This window comes from Nycticebus coucang, chromosome 18 (assembly GCF_027406575.1).
Source record: "Nycticebus coucang isolate mNycCou1 chromosome 18, mNycCou1.pri, whole genome shotgun sequence".
Lineage (NCBI taxonomy): Eukaryota > Metazoa > Chordata > Mammalia > Primates > Lorisidae > Nycticebus > Nycticebus coucang.
In genome coordinates this window covers 68,253,847-68,270,749 of record NC_069797.1, presented here as the reverse complement: position 1 = coordinate 68,270,749, position 16,903 = coordinate 68,253,847, and the positions used below count along the sequence as shown (strand labels likewise).

Below are 16,903 nucleotides of genomic sequence, written 5' to 3'. Positions count from 1 at the left end.
CTATGATGTGCACACAAATAAATGAATGAAAAACCAAAAATACAGAGCAAACAGGTTTTAGCAATCTGATATTGAACAACTCCTTAGTTCTAACACATTTATGTACCTCTCTATCCATTTCTTGTGGCAGAATCCCTTTTATTTTAGCAAAGAGCTTGAGGTTTTCTTTGACAGTGAGACAATTAAATTGTACATTGGCTTGTGGACAAACTCCAGTGAGCTTGATAATATTTTCTAGGTGAGCCATTTCTGAAAGTTGGTTATTGTAGATGGCAACTGAACCTATAACGAAGTTTAAAATTTAGTATCAGTATGATGCTAACGTTAGAACATTTCTAAATAAAAATCACAATCTATCGATTAATTAAATTTGAGGTGTATAAATCTATCTTTAAGATTTATACAATTTAGGCATTATGAACTTCCATTTTAGTTTCATAATCTATTGAAACAATAAAGTTCCCATCTGTAGGTTTTCCCATTAAGATGTAGAGTCTCTTCATCTGTCCCACACACTTGGGTTTGGCTGCATACCCAGTGGGGCCATAAGAAATGTGATAGAAGGAAGGGATGAAGAGGAGCTCCCATGCAGTGATGTGCCCTCTATTACTGCTGCACTCATGAATCCCACGCTAGCCTCCTGGAAGGTGAACTTCCATGTGGGAAGAGAAGTTCAGCTGCTGTAACTGAGGCCCCCAATTTGTGAGTTAGGCCATGTGAAATCGTATAGCCCCAGTCACTTTGATCCAGAACAGAAAAGCTGTCCAGTCAACCCATAAAATCATGAGAAACAATAAAACATTTTTATTTTAAGCTAATAATTCTGAGAATGTTTGTTATGCAGCAAGAGCTGACAGATACAAATCGGAATGCCAAAAGGTAACTTATAACCATGCAAATAAGTATGATGTAATACACGAATTTCATATATGGTATACCTAGGAACTATTATATACCTCTGTAGATTAACACTGTAAACAAAATACCATGCCTTCCCTAGGTATCTGTGTGATTAATGATAAGGAGGTTTGCTACTAATAGCTAATTTATTTATTACCTTGACTTAGGGAGAAACAAATTCTTACCTTTGGTGGGAACAGCTAAGCCACTAAGAATGTTTAGCAGTGTTGACTTTCCGGCTCCACTGTGACCAAGTATGGCAGTGATTTGGCCTTCATATATGTCAAAGGCCAGATCTAGGAAGAAAGGAGGAAAGGAAAGTAAGATAGAATAAAGGAAGGAAGGAAGGAGAAGGGTGGAAGCAAGAAAAACAATTAAGATTATATATAAAATTCTATTACAGAGCCAATGAATTGTTACTTGGCTTCCATGTATGAATATTATTAAATTCAAAATAAAATATAAAAAACATTTACAAACTTATTTCTCAAAATGGTCTTTCTTAATTTTGAAATTACTTAGTTTAAAATAATGGAACATATCTATCTCCTGGGTCAATTGATATTGCCTGGCATATGGTAGGTAGATGTTAATATTTATTGAATGAAGAATAGATTAATAACAAATTTTACATGCCTAAAACTTCTTTAAGGTAAGTTACTTTTCTGCACAAAAGAGAAACTTACAATATCTACCAATGGCTTTTGCATTATAGAAGAAAACATTGAGTTTGGAGGAAAAAAACTAGAATATTATTAGGCTACCTACACAGTGTATATAATAAACTAAAATGTATGTTATACAGCATAGATTTTAAATGCATGTAATTTTAAAACAAAGTAGAAGTAACGTGTTGGATGGAAAAATTCCTCATTTGGCTCAAATAACTCTTTAAGTCTGAAATGCCACAGCTAATTGCTCACCAAAAACAAAACAAATTGAATTAAATCAGGAAATAAATCATATAATAGCTAAATATTCCCACTTTCTCTCTCTCTCACCTTTCAAAGCTTCTATTTTTTCAGGATTTCCTTTATATTCTTTTGTAACATTTCTGATTCTGGAAAAAAAAAGGAAAGATATTAATACTTCAAGGTGACAATATTCTTCAGTTTCTAATACTGAGTTTGGTTAATGGGATTGGATGAATCTTCGCTTCAGGGTACACGAAGCTCTGAGACTTCACTCACACACAGTCATGGTTGTGTGACAGAATCAACTAAAATATTGCTTGCCCACACTGCCGGCCCTTTAGCATCATCGAGGTGTTTTAGAACTTTAATTGTGCTTGGGACCCATTAGCAGGAATTCAGATGCCACAGATCACAGCATAACCCAATACTAATGTTAGAGAACAGGGTCATCTCTGAACTGCAAAGCTGAAGTTGCTAGACCAAGAGATAATGTGCATACCCCGTAGGAAGGTCTCCTTGTGAACCACTGGCACGGATTGGAGGTATATGTGGGCAGCTTGAGTCAAGATCTCCAGATGTTCACAGGAGAGTGATATGTCATAATAGCAAGAACATGGGATTCCCAGTCCTGCCCAGCTGAACTAACTTTTAGTGTCTGTTACCCCAACCAATGTACTTATGTCTGCTTAAGTTTCAGCTTCCAGAACTTGAAAATTTGCACTGCTTCAGGATTGTGTTGGAGGGCAAACAAAAGACTTCATCTTGCAAGTACAGCGCTCGCCTCATGGTACAGTAAATATAGATGATATTGGTTAGATAAGATTATAGTAATAGCAAGGAATGGAATCAGCAGACGCTGGGTGCTATGATAGGTCTATAATTTGTGGCACTTTATCTGGATGATTTTATACTACCACTTACGTATATAATCTATCAGCCAAATTCAATTTGCGTCTCTTATTTTGTTATCTATTCTTCATCAAATGATTTAGGTGCCATTCATTTTAAACTATTACTGTATCTTCTTATTTCTGTTTCAAGCCCATTTCACTTTTAGTTGGGTGAGGTGCTAAGGAGATTGTAGAGGCTGGGCAGGGTGGCTCACGCCTGTAATCCTACCACTCTGGGAGGCCAAGGTGGATGGATAGCTTGTGTTCAGGAGTTCGAGACCAGTCTCTCAAAATAGCTGGGCATTGTGGTGGGCACCTGTAGTCCCAGGTACTTGGGAGGCTGAGGCAAGAGGATTGCTTGAGTCCAAGAGTTTGCGGTTGCTGTGAACTGTGACGCCACAGCACTCTACCAAGGGGTGACAAAATGAAACTTTGTCTCAAAAAAAAATAAAGAAAAGAAAGAAAAAGAGAGAGAGCTCAAGCAGAATCAAAAAGAAACAGACATGTCAAATAAAGCATTGCTTTGCTCTGAACGGATGTGCTGGGAGTTAAACCTAGCTCAGGTTGAGGGGCAGACATAAGTGTATGGAAGTTAAACATGGAACAGGCTCAGAGAAACATGAAACCGGCTCTAGAGGCCCAGTCGCCTGGGGGACTTCAATAAAATCTGAAAGACCTCCCAGGAGACTGACACAGCTGGTTACGGACGGAGGAGTGAGATTGGAGCCATCAGGGACCTTGAGGACCCTCTTCTTGTTTTCTTAGGTAGGAAATAGCGGTTACCAACACCACATCTACAGAATGCAGATGAGCGTGACTCCAAAGAGCACCTCTTCCTGCCTCCCCTATGTCTATCTCCGGGCATTTATTCCTGTCCTCTTTCCTACTCTGTCATCTCCTTTTAAAAGACAGAAAATAACTCCCCCCAAGGGCGTATTAACCTGGCTAGAGCTGGAGGACATTCTCTTTAGTAAAGTGTTACAAGAATGGCAAAGCAAGTATGCAATGTATTCAATGCCCATATGAAGCCAGTAGATGAGCCAATGATTACATGAGAGAAGAACTCAATTTAGTTCAAGTTGGAGAAAGGGAGGAGGGGGGACAGGGGAGAGAAGAGGAGGGACGGGGACTGTTGTGCTCCCACCTAGTGGGCACAGTGTCGGGGGAGATGGCCCAGCTCCTGGCTGAGGGGCACAGCACAACAGGGGCATTACCGAACAGATGCAAACATTGTAACCTGACCATTTGTACCCTTGTGTTAATCTGAAATTTTTTAAAAAGACAATAAATATTGGGAATGACGGTAAGAAGAGTTAAAAAAAAAAAAAAAGAAAGGCAATAAATACAAGAGAAAAACAAGGAGCATAACAAATGAAGTGGGAACAGAGTGTAAATAAATGAGATGAGGCAAAGACATGAAGGAGGCCGGGGCAGGGAGAGAAGAAAGGACAGACACAACCCCGAGAATCGAGGCTTTCGCTGAGTTATCTTTGTTGGTGAAATTTAAGTTTTTATTACGTGTGAATGTTGATAATGGAAGACTTCAAGAAGTTGGTAAGGCAGGTTTGACCCACAGGCTGGGGCCTGATAAACAAAAAAAAAAAGAAGAAGAAGAAGTTGGGCAGGGAATGTTTCCTTGACGTGGGAAGTGAGAGTGTAGCATGGGTGAGGACCCGTGGGAACTGCCCAAAGACAGAAAAGAGCCCTCTGCCCACGCCCGGTGGTAACTGTCAGCTCCCCAGCCTTTGATCAGTTTTCCCCTTGCTTCTTGGTTACCTGATGGCTTCTTTTCCATGGAATTCTGGAGACACTGGTTCGAAAGAGTCACTGGATGAAAGATCAAAATCTATTTCATCTTCAAGGGCCATGTGTTGTTCAGCCTTCTGCTGCTGTGACCAAAATGAGCACTTCAGGAAAAACAGGGGTGAATACTGACGTCCGTATTCATCTACAGGACCAGGAGACAAGTACATTGGGTCAATCACCAGGTTCAGAGAGAGAGAGAGTCACAATAACATCACTTGGAAAGGCAACTCCTTTGTCCCTTTGTCACTAAACCTTAACGCACGGTCAACACAAAACAACAAGCGTATTTCGACGTGTGTAACTTTGTAAGGAAAAATATCACTAACATATCGCTCTTATGATAATTGTCCCTATAGGAAGCAATGAAACAGTGAACTAAAAAATTCAAAGGTGATTTAAATAAAGGCTCAGAATTTGCTTAATTTCAATAAAGCCAGATACTGAAACGTAAATGCCAGATGGGTCGACGTTCTCAATTCTACCTGGGAGAGCAGGTGGCCTCACACGGACACAGGAGGAAGACATTGAGAAGGGACTACTGGCTATACAAAATAAATATGCCAAGAGGAGACAGAGTAGAAAATAAGAAAATAAATGACACATACGTAAGAAAGGGAGAGGGTGGAGCAAAAGGATTTATAGAAACTTAAAAGAGTAGGATTGTTTAGAAAGCTACTTTGGGGTGGCGCCTGTGGCTCAAAGGGATAAGGCGTCAGCCCCATATGCCCCAGGGGGCAGGTTCAAACCCAGCCCTGGCCAAAAACTGCAAAAAAAAAGAGAGCTACTTTGTATTTCTGCTCATCTCATCCCCAAACAATAACTTCCCTCTGCAGCAAATTTATGATAGTCTTTGAGGACACAGTATTTGAAACATCTTCCTGGAAATTAATCCATGCTGTATTTGCACTGTATCATCACCTGTTTCCCTATATGTTAGGAAACATTATGAAACAGAAGAATCACGTTTTATTGATATTCTGCAACTGACCACTGTGAGATAGACGGGTTTTTCAAACTTCTGTGAACTTTTTACTTGTTCAGTCCCTCGCTCGTGCAATAAATATTCACCGAGCACTCTCTGCAGACCTGGTGTACGGCATACTCTTAGCTAGTCCCAAGCTCTTCCTTTCAAAGCAACAATCTAGCAAAGAGAAGCACGCAGCCGTGTCTGAATGCGTATTGCCACCCAATTTATCACTGTGTAATAATGGCATTTTCTCAAGTTAACTTTTTTCCTGTCATTTATATTTATTACCTTTAAATTATCTTTCTTAAATGATTATCTAAAACATAAACACACATACAAAGGCACACAGATGCCCACACGCACACACAAAGAGGGCCTGTTCTCCCCCTGAGAATGTTTCCTTGCACAAGTGTTTATTTGTCGCTTTATTAATAAAGGGCCCTTGACATTCTGTCTTGAATAGGAAATGCAAAGGGGAAAGACTCAGGCCCTGCTGTTGATCATAAAAGGAGGGAGAGGGGAGTGAGCCCACGTTTCCCCCAGGAGTGTTCACGGAGTCCCTAGTTTGTCTCAGACCCTGTGGGGGGTGCTTGGGTTTGATCTGTGAAGAAAACAGACCCCTGCTTTTGTGGAATTCATGTTTTGTCAGTTCCGTGGCGATAACAGTGAAAATTCGTGACATGTTCATTTCCCCCTATTGTGAAATTCTTGGGAGGTTTCTAAAAATATAGATGCGCTGATCCCCACACTGATCAATTGAATCAGGATCTCTGAGGGTGACCTGAGCTTTTGCATTCCTTTTACGTTTTCCACATGGCTCGGACGTTCCGCCAGGGCTCAGAACCACTGAGCTAAACAGTCAGACCAAAGCAGCTCCACACCCATTGATAGACCAGCTTTCTAAGCGTCACTTTTAAGAGAAACAAGCCTCACACTTCAGAGTGAAGTTCAAACAAAAGAGTCATTCAAAAAACAAAATTCAGGCTTCAGTTCTAGAAAGTCCAGTTGCAGGAGTGAAATGAAATCCTCAACCAGCCAGGAGGGCGACTAGGTTCATCTTCCTGTTCATACACAAAGCAGCTCTTAGAAAATAACTGGTGGGTGTGTTAAGAGATTCATGCCTGGAAGTAACGTTATTTAAATGATGTTTGAGATTGATCATATCACTACTCACTTGGCAAAATTTTTTCAAAGTAAATCGCCAACACCAGATAGAGGAAAGTATCAAATACCAGCATGAAATTTATCAGGATGAGGAGACTGGAGCCATCCGATGGATGAGAAGGTGCGTTAGAATTCAAATCATAGTCCGAACGTAAGCACTGAAAATTACAAAGTAATTAATTAAGGGAAAGTAGATTTATGATAAATTGGAAACAATTAGCCTTAGGATAGGAATAACATGACTACTTAACTGCTTCAAACTGGACACAGATGTGAAGTAAGGAATTTGCTGCTTCCTGGTTCTCAAATCTGTTGCAAGGCACGAACTTGTGACCAATTTTACTGACTTTTATTCATAGCAGTTGTTAAGATAAAAATGTTATGAATGAAATTGGAACATGACCAGGAGGTAGAGAAGTATGGGGAAAAATGACATCAGAGCTCTGGCTCAGATAAACTTTCACTAAATGGGGCAAAGTCAAAAGATGTGGTGAATTTTAAATGCTACCTGAAGAATTTACAGTCTGGGAAAAGGCACTGGTGTGTTTAAGGAGAGCCAGTGGGCTTGTCTATAATGTCCACATTAATGAGCTCTTTGCAATTACTAATCCTTTTACTAAGCAGTGAATATTTAGGGATTAGCATTACCACTTACTTGGAGAGAAGGCAGGGTGGACTAAATAGGAATCAAATGAATAGAAAAGATAGTTTATGAACAGAAACAATTTTCAAAATTTTTAACTTAATTTTATTTCATTTTCCTGTAACCTTCAAAAACTAAGTAAATACCTATGAACTGGAATAGGTATTCAGAATTAGATTTGCATCATCACACCTATAATTGATGGCCTAAGGGAACATTATATACTGTCTGTAAGGAATTGCATATTAATTCTCCATTTTTTTCACTGTAAAAGTGGTTTATTTTTGCGGGACTAAATATTGTAAAAAATTTTTAAAACTCATCTTTACAACCTCACAAGAGTTTTAAGCTTTACAACACTGAGGATAAAAATGACTGCAGCCCATTGAATCCCAGAAGTGAAAGATGTTTTGGAAAGGCCATGAATAAACAATTAGATTGCTTCTCACCTGGGTTATTCCAAGCATGAAGGCAAAAGGGCTAAGTAAACTGAAGATCCACTCCAAGGATGCAGGAAGGTATCTGTACAATGCCGTGAATCCCAGACTCCCCCAAAAGACAGAGAGAAGGAAGACCACCAGGCCGGTGAGGAAAGATTTCTTGACCAAGACGCTCATTAAGAAAACCAAAGCTATCTACAGTGAGAGAGGATCTAGTTGGTTCACGTTTCTTTGAAATTATTAATAGCATGACAAATAATATTTCAATAGACATAATTATAGTTATGTCCTTATTTTGTATATAACACACAAAGCTTTGTTCTGCAAATTGTATTAAAAATCGACATGATGAAAAACCACAGATCAAATTGTGCCTGTCTATGGATTTTTACGTGCAAACGGAACAGACAGAAAAATGGGGGAAGGGATATAAACACTTCATCAGAAGCCAACTCTGGCTTTTTCAGGCTGTCCGGTGGACCGGGAAATGTTTAATTCACCAACTCACCAAAGACAACCCGTAGAGGAGAAAGAGGGTGAAGACCGCCATGAAGCCAGTCAGAATGATGAACTGGGTAGATTTCACAATAAGTGCCAAGAAAAGGGCCATGATGAAGATGAAACCAGCATACAGCAATCCCCAGGAAAGCCTAGTGTGGAAACAACACGGATATTTTAGTATTTTATGTTCAACTGAAAAGGAGGACCTGAAATAGATTCTAACCATTCATCCATTCTCTCCCTAAGCAGATGTTTATTGAATGTTCTAGGATATATAAATATAAGATAAAAATGGGGTCAGAATTCTTGAGGAATTAGGAACGTTCTTGAGGAATAAGGAATATTACCCCCTACACTTGATTTCAGAAATACACGCATTCACACACACATGCATTAATAGAGAAAAATTTAAAAAAAGAAAACTGAGGCTTCTAGTCTGATAGATTTCAGTTTAGACATTTTGTGTGCTGTGTCCTCACTCTGTGACCTTGGACAAGCTCTGTAACTGCTCAGACACTAGGAATGGTACTGCAGTGAAGACCCAGTAAAGTGTCTGGGTTGGACACTGTCTTCCGATGCCGTAGCCCCCCCACCCCCACCCCCCAGGAGTCTCAGATCCTTTTCTCCTCCCTGGAGCCTCTCTGGGCTGAAGAGCATCACACATTTTCCTTGCAGATAAGAAATTTTTCTTTACAGTTCTGTGGTGTCTGTCATTTTCTCAAATGCTGTTGTCATCTTTTTCTGGATATGCACACCAAATAGCCTACATACTTATCTTCAATTCCATTCATTTCTCTGCTAAGAGAGAATGCTAAAACAGGATCTCACTTCTTTGATCTCAAAACAGGTCACTTTCCTTTCCTCATCCATTTATTTTTTGTTTTGTTTTACAGTATTCTTTGAAAGGTATGATGAAATAATAATAATTTTAAAAAGCAAAAACAAAAACAGGTGCAGAACCAACAAGATAATGGCCAGTACATGTGGCCATTATTACATGCTGGGAAATATTTCAAGAACTTAAGCATGAAATCGTTTTATTCTCACAGCAGCCCTAAACAGAAAGAGCCGTATTTTCCTCATTTTATTGACAGAGAACTTACTGAACAAAGACGCTAAGCAACTATGTTTCAAGTTCAGACATTTTGGCTCTAGAGTGAAATCTTTAGATTCAGTGAAGAGGTCACTGCTGAGGTACAGGGTTTCCATGCTGGGAGGAACTCTTTGGACTCCTAATTTGTTGCTATCTGCACAATCCACCTGGCTCCCCTGCCTCTCTGCCTTTTATCCCTCCTCCCTGCAAACACCACCTCCATGCCCTTCAGAGCAATTATTCACAAATTCTTACCCAGAACTTGGTCCATGCCTGGAATCACTCAACCACTCACGTTTAAAATTCACACTACCCATCTCCTGTTCACAATGCTATTTTGCTAGCTCGTTCCCTCAGATACACCTACCACGTTCTTCACTTTCAAAAAAGCTCCTGATCTTTGGCTTCTTTTCCCCTTTCGGTCCCATCCTCCCTTGAAATCTGCTTCTGCCTGGCACAGACACTGATGTCTATCTTTTCCGGCACCCTCTTGCTGTGGCTGTCTTCCAGCATCCTTCCCTGACAATCACCCATCACAACTCACCCTGATGTTCTTCTTTCACTCAGAGAATCAAGTAACACCCAGCAAACATTATACCCAGGACAACTTATTCCATTCATAGGTGTAAAGAAAGTGTGAAATCATTATCATTAGGTTTTAATAAAGATGCAGCAAAGTTGCCCTCCCATTTATTTGTGTGTGCTCCATTTGACCCACCAGAATGCTGAATCTCGAAGACCCATCATCGCCATGAAGCCCTTCATCTTCTTCCTCTCCCTTGCGACATTAATAGATGCGTAGTAAGTGAAGGGGGAAAAGGAAATGACGCAGAGGAAAAGGAGCAAATCCATGGCCACTCCTGCTTGACTTACGAAGGGAGGTATCTTCATATATTTTCCAGTAACTGACATCAGTTGCTCCATCACTGAATGGTTTGTTGTGACCTGAACATTAATGAACAAAACTGGCATATTAATAAACAGCATTGTCCATTTTCCTTCAGTCACCTGTTTTCCTAGGAATGCTCAACTGCCTGTTGGGATCTGAGGCCAGCCCAAATTCCCACTCCCGTCTCCTGTGATCGGCCCACTTGGAGCTCAGAGTTCAGGCGCTGTGTGATATGTAGAGTTCTTAGAATTTACTAAGTGCTTACATTACTTTATCAACCCCTCACCTCTAGCTTCAAGTTTAAATGATACTATGTAATCAATTCAAAATTATTCCATTGCTTTCTAAAGTGAGAAGGTCTTGCTGATTTACTTCAAAGACTTCATTGAAACCTCCATGTTCATCTACTTCTGTTCTAATAATTTTCTTATTATACACCTGCCTTCCTGACATGGTTGAGTCCATGGAGAGGTTTTTCTTCCATTTGTGTTATACCCCAATGACATACAGCAACATTAGTAAGCTTTGCTGTAAGGATAAGAACGAGTAAATGAAAGAACAGGGCTAGCCACTTGTATTTTCTTCCGTGACACTTTTGACGCCTCTAATATTAATTTGCATTAAATATCAGTTTGTGCTGAGTCCGTCATACTCACTTCTATAATGGCAGCATTGATGGCAGCTTGAAGAGCCACAAAACCTCTCTCCCAGAATAACGAAACTTCACATTCAGCATCTTCGCCTGCTTGGTAACAATGACCTTTGTGAAAAAAAGAAACCATAACAGTCGTCACGGGTGGTTCAGTCTTAATTCTATGAAACAGTGACTTTGACAATGGCCCCCAATTCTGAATGTTCTTATTTTGACTGAAGCCTGTGAAAGCATAAATTATAATAATGATTCTCACAATGAGCCGGGCAGAACACTCTTAGGAAATTAAGTTCCTCATTAAATTATAATACCGTGTGCTTTCTCACACTACGTTCTGTTCTTTTCCAATCAAGCATTTTGTTAATCTCTGTTCTTCTTTGTATTGTGAAAATGGTATCTTTTTATGATAGGGATTGAGAAACACTGAACTAAACCTTTTTCTGACAGATAACACAGGCGTCTTAGACAAACGGAAGTTCAAATAGGGTAACAACTTAAATCATGTCAACCAGAACGTGTTTTAGAGAAAATGGTTTATTTATTAAGAAACAGGCCTACCAATCCATTAAATATTAAACTGTATTAGAGATATTTAAATATTGTAACCTCTCCTATTCCATACATCTCATTATGTTTATCATTCTACCCTTCATCTATTTGTTCTATATTATCACTTTGACGTGTAGAGAAATGGCCCTGTATATATTTTTTCTCTTTATGATTATAGAATCCCATCACAGAAATGCGAGTCGATATATTTACTTATCCATTCTCCTATTGACGATCATTTGGTTCATTCCTTTATTCTTTTTACTGTTATCAATAAAAGCCTGCTGCTGTGAAAATCTTTATATATCTTCTTATAAATATGCATGTATCAGTCAGGATAGTTTGTTTTATGCTACAGGGAAAACAATCCCTAACTTACAGTGATTTATGATAGTACAAATTTGTCCACTCAGGCTGCTAATTCAGCTTGAGGATTGCATGGGGTGGGGGGTAGGGCTGCTCTGTTCCCAAGACGCAAGGAGTTTCTTCAACTATTATTTGTAGTGTCTGTTATACTGACCCCTCAGTCTGCAGAAGCAGACACCTGGGCTTTTTTTTTTTTTTTTATTGTTGGGGATTCATTGAGGGTACAATAAGCCAGTTACACTGATTGCAATTGTTAGGTAAAGTCCCTCTTGCAATCATGTCTTGCCCCCATAAAGTGTGACACACACCAAGGCCCCACCCTCCTCCCTCCATCCCTCTTTCTGCTTCCCCCCCCCATAAACTTAATTGTCATTAATTGTCCTCATATCAAGATTGAGTACATAGGATTCATGCTTCTCCATTTTTGTGATGCTTTACTAAGAATAATGTCTTCCACTTCCATCCAGGTTAATACCAAGGATGTAAAGTCTCCATTTTTTTTTAATAGCTGAATAGTATTCCATGGTATACATATACCACAGCTTGTTAATCCATTCCTGGGTTGGTGGGCATTTAGGCTGTTTCCACATTTTGGCAATGGTAAATTGAGCTGCAATAAACAGTCTAGTACAAGTGTCCTTATGATAAAAGGAATTTTTTCCTTCTGGGTAGATGCCCAGTAATGGGATTGCAGGATCGAATGGGAGGTCTAGCTTGAGTGCTTTGAGGTTTCTCCATACTTCCTTCCAGAAAGGTTGTACTAGTTTGCAGTCCCACCAGCAGTGTAAAAGTGTTCCCTTCTCTCCACATCCACGCCAGCATCTGCAGTTTTGAGATTTTGTGATGTGGGCCATTCTCACTGGGGTTAGATGATATCTCAGGGTTGTTTTGATTTGCATTTCTCTAATATATAGAGAGGATGAACATTTTTTCATATGTTTGTTAGCCATTCGTCTGTCATCTTTAGAGAAAGTTCTATTCATGTCTCTTGCCCATTGATATAAGGGATTGTTGGCTTTTTTCATGTGGATTAATTTGAGTTCTCTATAGATCCTGGTTATCAAGCTTTTGTCTGATTGAAAATATGCAAATATCCTTTCCCATTGTGTAGGTTGTCTCTTTGCTTTGGTTATTGTGTCCTTAGCTGTACAGAAGCTTTTCAGTTTAATGAAGTCCCATTTGTTTATTTTTGTTGTTGTTGCAATTGCCATGGCAGTCTTCTTCATGAAGTCTTCCCCCAGGCCAATATCTTCCAGTGTTTTTCCTATGCTTTCTTTGAGGATTTTTACTGTTTCATGCCTTAAATTTAAGTCCTTTATCCATCTTGAATCAATTTTTGTGAGTGGGGAAAGGTGTGGGTCCAGTTTCAGTCTTTTACATGTAGACATCCAGTTCTCCCAACACCATTTATTGAATAGGGAGTCTTTCCCCCAAGGTAAGTTCTTGTTTGGTTTATCAAAGATTAGGCAGACACCTGGGCTTTAAACACCTGGGCTCTAGCTACCTGATTATTGCTACAATTAGTAATTATTCTGTGCCCTCAAAAATGAGAGAAAAATAAGCTGCAAGTTTGTAACACAGGTAGGTAGGTATGAGAGTTTCGCTATTGAAAGTTCTATGATGCTGGGTTATAGCACGGGGGCGTAAAGGTTATTGCTAATGTTGCAGAAAGGGATTCCAGCAATGGTGGCACGTTTATTCAGTGAAAGCAGACAGGCACAGAAAAGGCTTGTGCAGAAGCAAAAGTATACTCCCCAGGAAGGAAGTGGACAGGCTGGAAATAGCAACTGCCCTGGCCCTGAGTGGTTCCTGGTTTTTTTTTTGTTTGTTTGTTGTTGTTTTGTTTTCAGATTAATATAAGGGTATATATGATTGAGTTACGTGGTTTGCATTTGTTAGGTGGTGTCCAATTTGTAGTTGAGTCCTTCACCCAGGAGGTGTCCCGTACACCCCTACATTATAGCCATTAGGTGGGAGCTTACTGAGTTCAGTAACCTCAGGGGTCTCCCCTGCTGACCCCTTAAATGTAATCGTGTTTTTCTCTTGTGCGGGCTTGTAGTTGTTCATCTACTGTTCAAATCACATGGGGGGCTTGCTTTTCCATTCCTGGCATACTTTACTAAGGAGAACATCGTTTAATGCCATCCAGGTAAATACAAAAAATCTAAGATCTCTTTCCTTTCTATGGCTAAATATTATTCCATGGTGTATATATACATTTTATTAATCCACCCAAGGGTTGATGGGCACTTGGGTGTTTCAACATGGTTGGGATTGTGAATTGAGCTGCTATAAACATTAGAGTGCAAATGTCCTTGTGATCAAATGACCTTTTTTCGTCTGGGTAGAAAGAATATGTAATGGAATTGCAGGATCAAATGGAAGGTCTACTTTTAGTTGGTTGAGAGTTCTCCAGGCTTCTTTCTAGAAAGGTTCCACTCATTTCCAATCCCACGAACAGTGTACGTGTTCCCGTCTCTCCCCACCCACGCCAGCATCTGCAGGTTGGAGACTTTGTGATGTGGGCTGTTCTCACTGGGGTTCGGTGATATCTCCAGGTGGTTGTGATTTGCATTTCTCTGTTGATTAGGGACGATGACATTTTTTTCATGTGTTTGTTGGCCATTCGTCTATCTACTCGGGAGAAGGAAATGTTCGTGTCTCCTGCCCAGTGATTAATTGGGCTGTTTGCTCTCTTCTTGTTGATTTGCTTGAGTTCTTTGTAGATTCTGGTTTTTAGCCCTTTGTCGGATTCATAACATGCAAATATCATCTCCCATTTTGAAAGCTGCCTATTTGCTTTGTTTATAAAATCCTTAGCTGTGCAGAAGCTTTTAAGCTTGATCAGGTCCCAGGTATTTATTTCTGTTCTTCTTGCTATTACCAATGGGGTCTTCTTCATAAAATCTTCCACCATGTCAATATCATCAAGCATTTTTCCCACCCTTTCTTCTAGAGTTGTTACAGTTTCATGTGTTAGATTCGAATCTTTTATCCTGTGTGAGTTAATTTTTACTTGTTGAAGTGGAAAAGAAGCCTGGGCAATCAGTGTTCATTTCATCCTTACTCATAGTTCTCCTGTTTTTCTCACAAGGGGTGCAGGTAGGGTGATCAAAACACACAACCTTAACTCATGCAAGCATGATACAAGGGGAGAAAGAGCACTTTCTACCTGCGTAACCTGTGGAAATCGATGGCTTTTTTCTTCTCCTCAGATCTGTTCATGCCAGGCTATTGGAGACTAACGTTTCTGTTCCCTCCTCCCTGGCTATTCCTAGCTGACTCCATACTCTACCAATAAATGATGCATAGTTCAGCTTTAAAATAAAATGTCTCAATTTTTGTGGAGTTTAAAAGTCCTAGAAGGTTGGATAGATGTTCTCTTTGTTACCCGCCGTGGCAGTACTTTTTACTGTTATATTTGCTAATTTTTGCTAGTCTGATAAATGCGAAATAATATCATTGTGGTTTCAGAAATGCAGTCCCCTGACTGGTAATGCAAGGAAACATCTCTCTGTGTTTATTCTGGGTCTGGCTTTCTTGCTTTATGAAATTCCTACTTTTGTTTTATCATTATTTTCCTTTTTGTCTTCATTTATTCAGAGGAAACACTGTATATTCTGAAAGTAATTTTTTGTTAATATTATTGTTATAAATATTTTACCGTAAGTTTTGCCCTTATTTCTCACTAGTCTATGGCAACTTTTCAGAAGGACAATTCTTTAATTCATATATTTTTGAATTCATCAATATTTTCCCTTGTAGTTTAGTCGTTGGTTTGTTAAAAAAAATCTTTTCTATTTTACCCTTAGAGGTCTTTTTGTACATCGGCTTTTAAAGGTTTTATAGGCTAGCTTTTTCCACATAAATATTTCCTTGGAACTGGTTGTTTCATGTGAAATAATATCATCTTGTTTTTTATGGAGAGGTAACAGCCTCAGCAGTTCCCCGCACTGATCTGCGGCGTCCTCTCAATACGGTATTAGTCTTCATGTTTATGTGAGTGTTTCCCACGGTCGTCTCTTCTGCGTCATTATTTTATCAATTGCTGCAACATCCTGTCTTAATTTCTACTAACTTCATTTTCCTTTTTTGATAGAGCATCTTGACTATTTTTTTTTTGTTCTTTTTAAAGGTAAATTTTAGATGAATGTGTCAATTTACAAGAAAATATCTGTTATGGTTTTATTGGGGGAATTAGAATATATCCATGAAGAAATTTGGTCAGAATTCCTATCTGTGGTAGGCAGAATTCTAAAAATGACCACTCCACCTCCCTGACTTTCACCCTTGTGAAATCCCTCACTTCACATTTTCAACCATATTAGCATCATATTGCCCTGTCAATGATGCAAAAAAGATAAGATTCCACATTATGCTGATCACAGAAGCTTAGAAAGCTAGGAATTATTCACTTAGCACACTAAAAAATTATGTAATCTCCACCATAGGGTGAAAAGATACATCATAGTTTTTCCACTGAAAACAGTATTTTTCCACTGAAAACAGTAATAATCTCTAACGTTATTTAACAGAATTGTGGAAGTTCTGATGAATGCATTAAGACAGGACCGTACTAAGTACAATAATTGAAAAAAGGGGACAGAGTATGTCTCTCTTAGATGCCATGTAAAGAGAAACCCAGGACGTGCAAGAGCATCCACTCTGTGAATAGCTGAGCATTCCTTATGCCTATCGCACACCCCACAGCAGAGATCAACAGACCTGTTCTGTGAAAGGCCAGGTAGCAGATGCTGCATCACAACTTTTTATTTTTGCCTTTGTAATGAGAAGTCAGTCACAGACGATATGTAACCAATGGGTGTGTGGCATAACACGTGGACATTGCCACGGGATACAGGGATTGTCTAACTTGACACACCCCAATTCCCACACATGGCTTATAACATAATTGAAACAGAAGATAGCAGAATTTTATAGCTGGAAAATTACCTGTGTGGGCTCTGTGCTCCTTCCTTGATGGGATTTTATGGCCCATTAAGAACTTCAAATGATATGAATATGTATCAGTAAAGATGACTCTTACCATTTCCTCAGGATAACTTCCTGCTAATTCTCCAGTAATTGCCTCATCAGGCATACCCAAGACTTTTTCATCTGCCATACAA

At 39.4% G+C, this 16,903-nt stretch overlaps 1 protein-coding gene across 4 annotated transcripts in view; it reads right to left on the bottom strand.

Moving 5' to 3' along the window:
- The window catches only part of LOC128569806 (ABC-type organic anion transporter ABCA8-like), a 67,732-nt gene that overhangs the window by 38,514 nt on the left and 12,315 nt on the right, over positions 1 to 16,903 (bottom strand). For 3 of the 4 annotated variants that reach the window (XM_053568323.1, XM_053568324.1, XM_053568325.1), the window contains 10 exons: positions 16,728 to 16,892; positions 10,864 to 10,967; positions 10,037 to 10,263; positions 8,233 to 8,374; positions 7,734 to 7,919; positions 6,652 to 6,799; positions 4,481 to 4,652; positions 1,902 to 1,960; positions 1,086 to 1,196; positions 107 to 282 (listed from right to left, as the gene is read on the bottom strand). In XM_053568323.1, coding sequence (XP_053424298.1) covers positions 107 to 282; positions 1,086 to 1,196; positions 1,902 to 1,960; positions 4,481 to 4,652; positions 6,652 to 6,799; positions 7,734 to 7,919; positions 8,233 to 8,374; positions 10,037 to 10,263; positions 10,864 to 10,967; positions 16,728 to 16,892 — 1,490 coding nt within the window. Of the gene's footprint in view, positions 1 to 106; positions 283 to 1,085; positions 1,197 to 1,901; positions 1,961 to 4,480; positions 4,653 to 6,651; positions 6,800 to 7,733; positions 7,920 to 8,232; positions 8,375 to 10,036; positions 10,264 to 10,863; positions 10,968 to 16,727; positions 16,893 to 16,903 lie in introns of those variants that run through there. The other variant, XM_053568326.1, reaches the window with a different exon arrangement.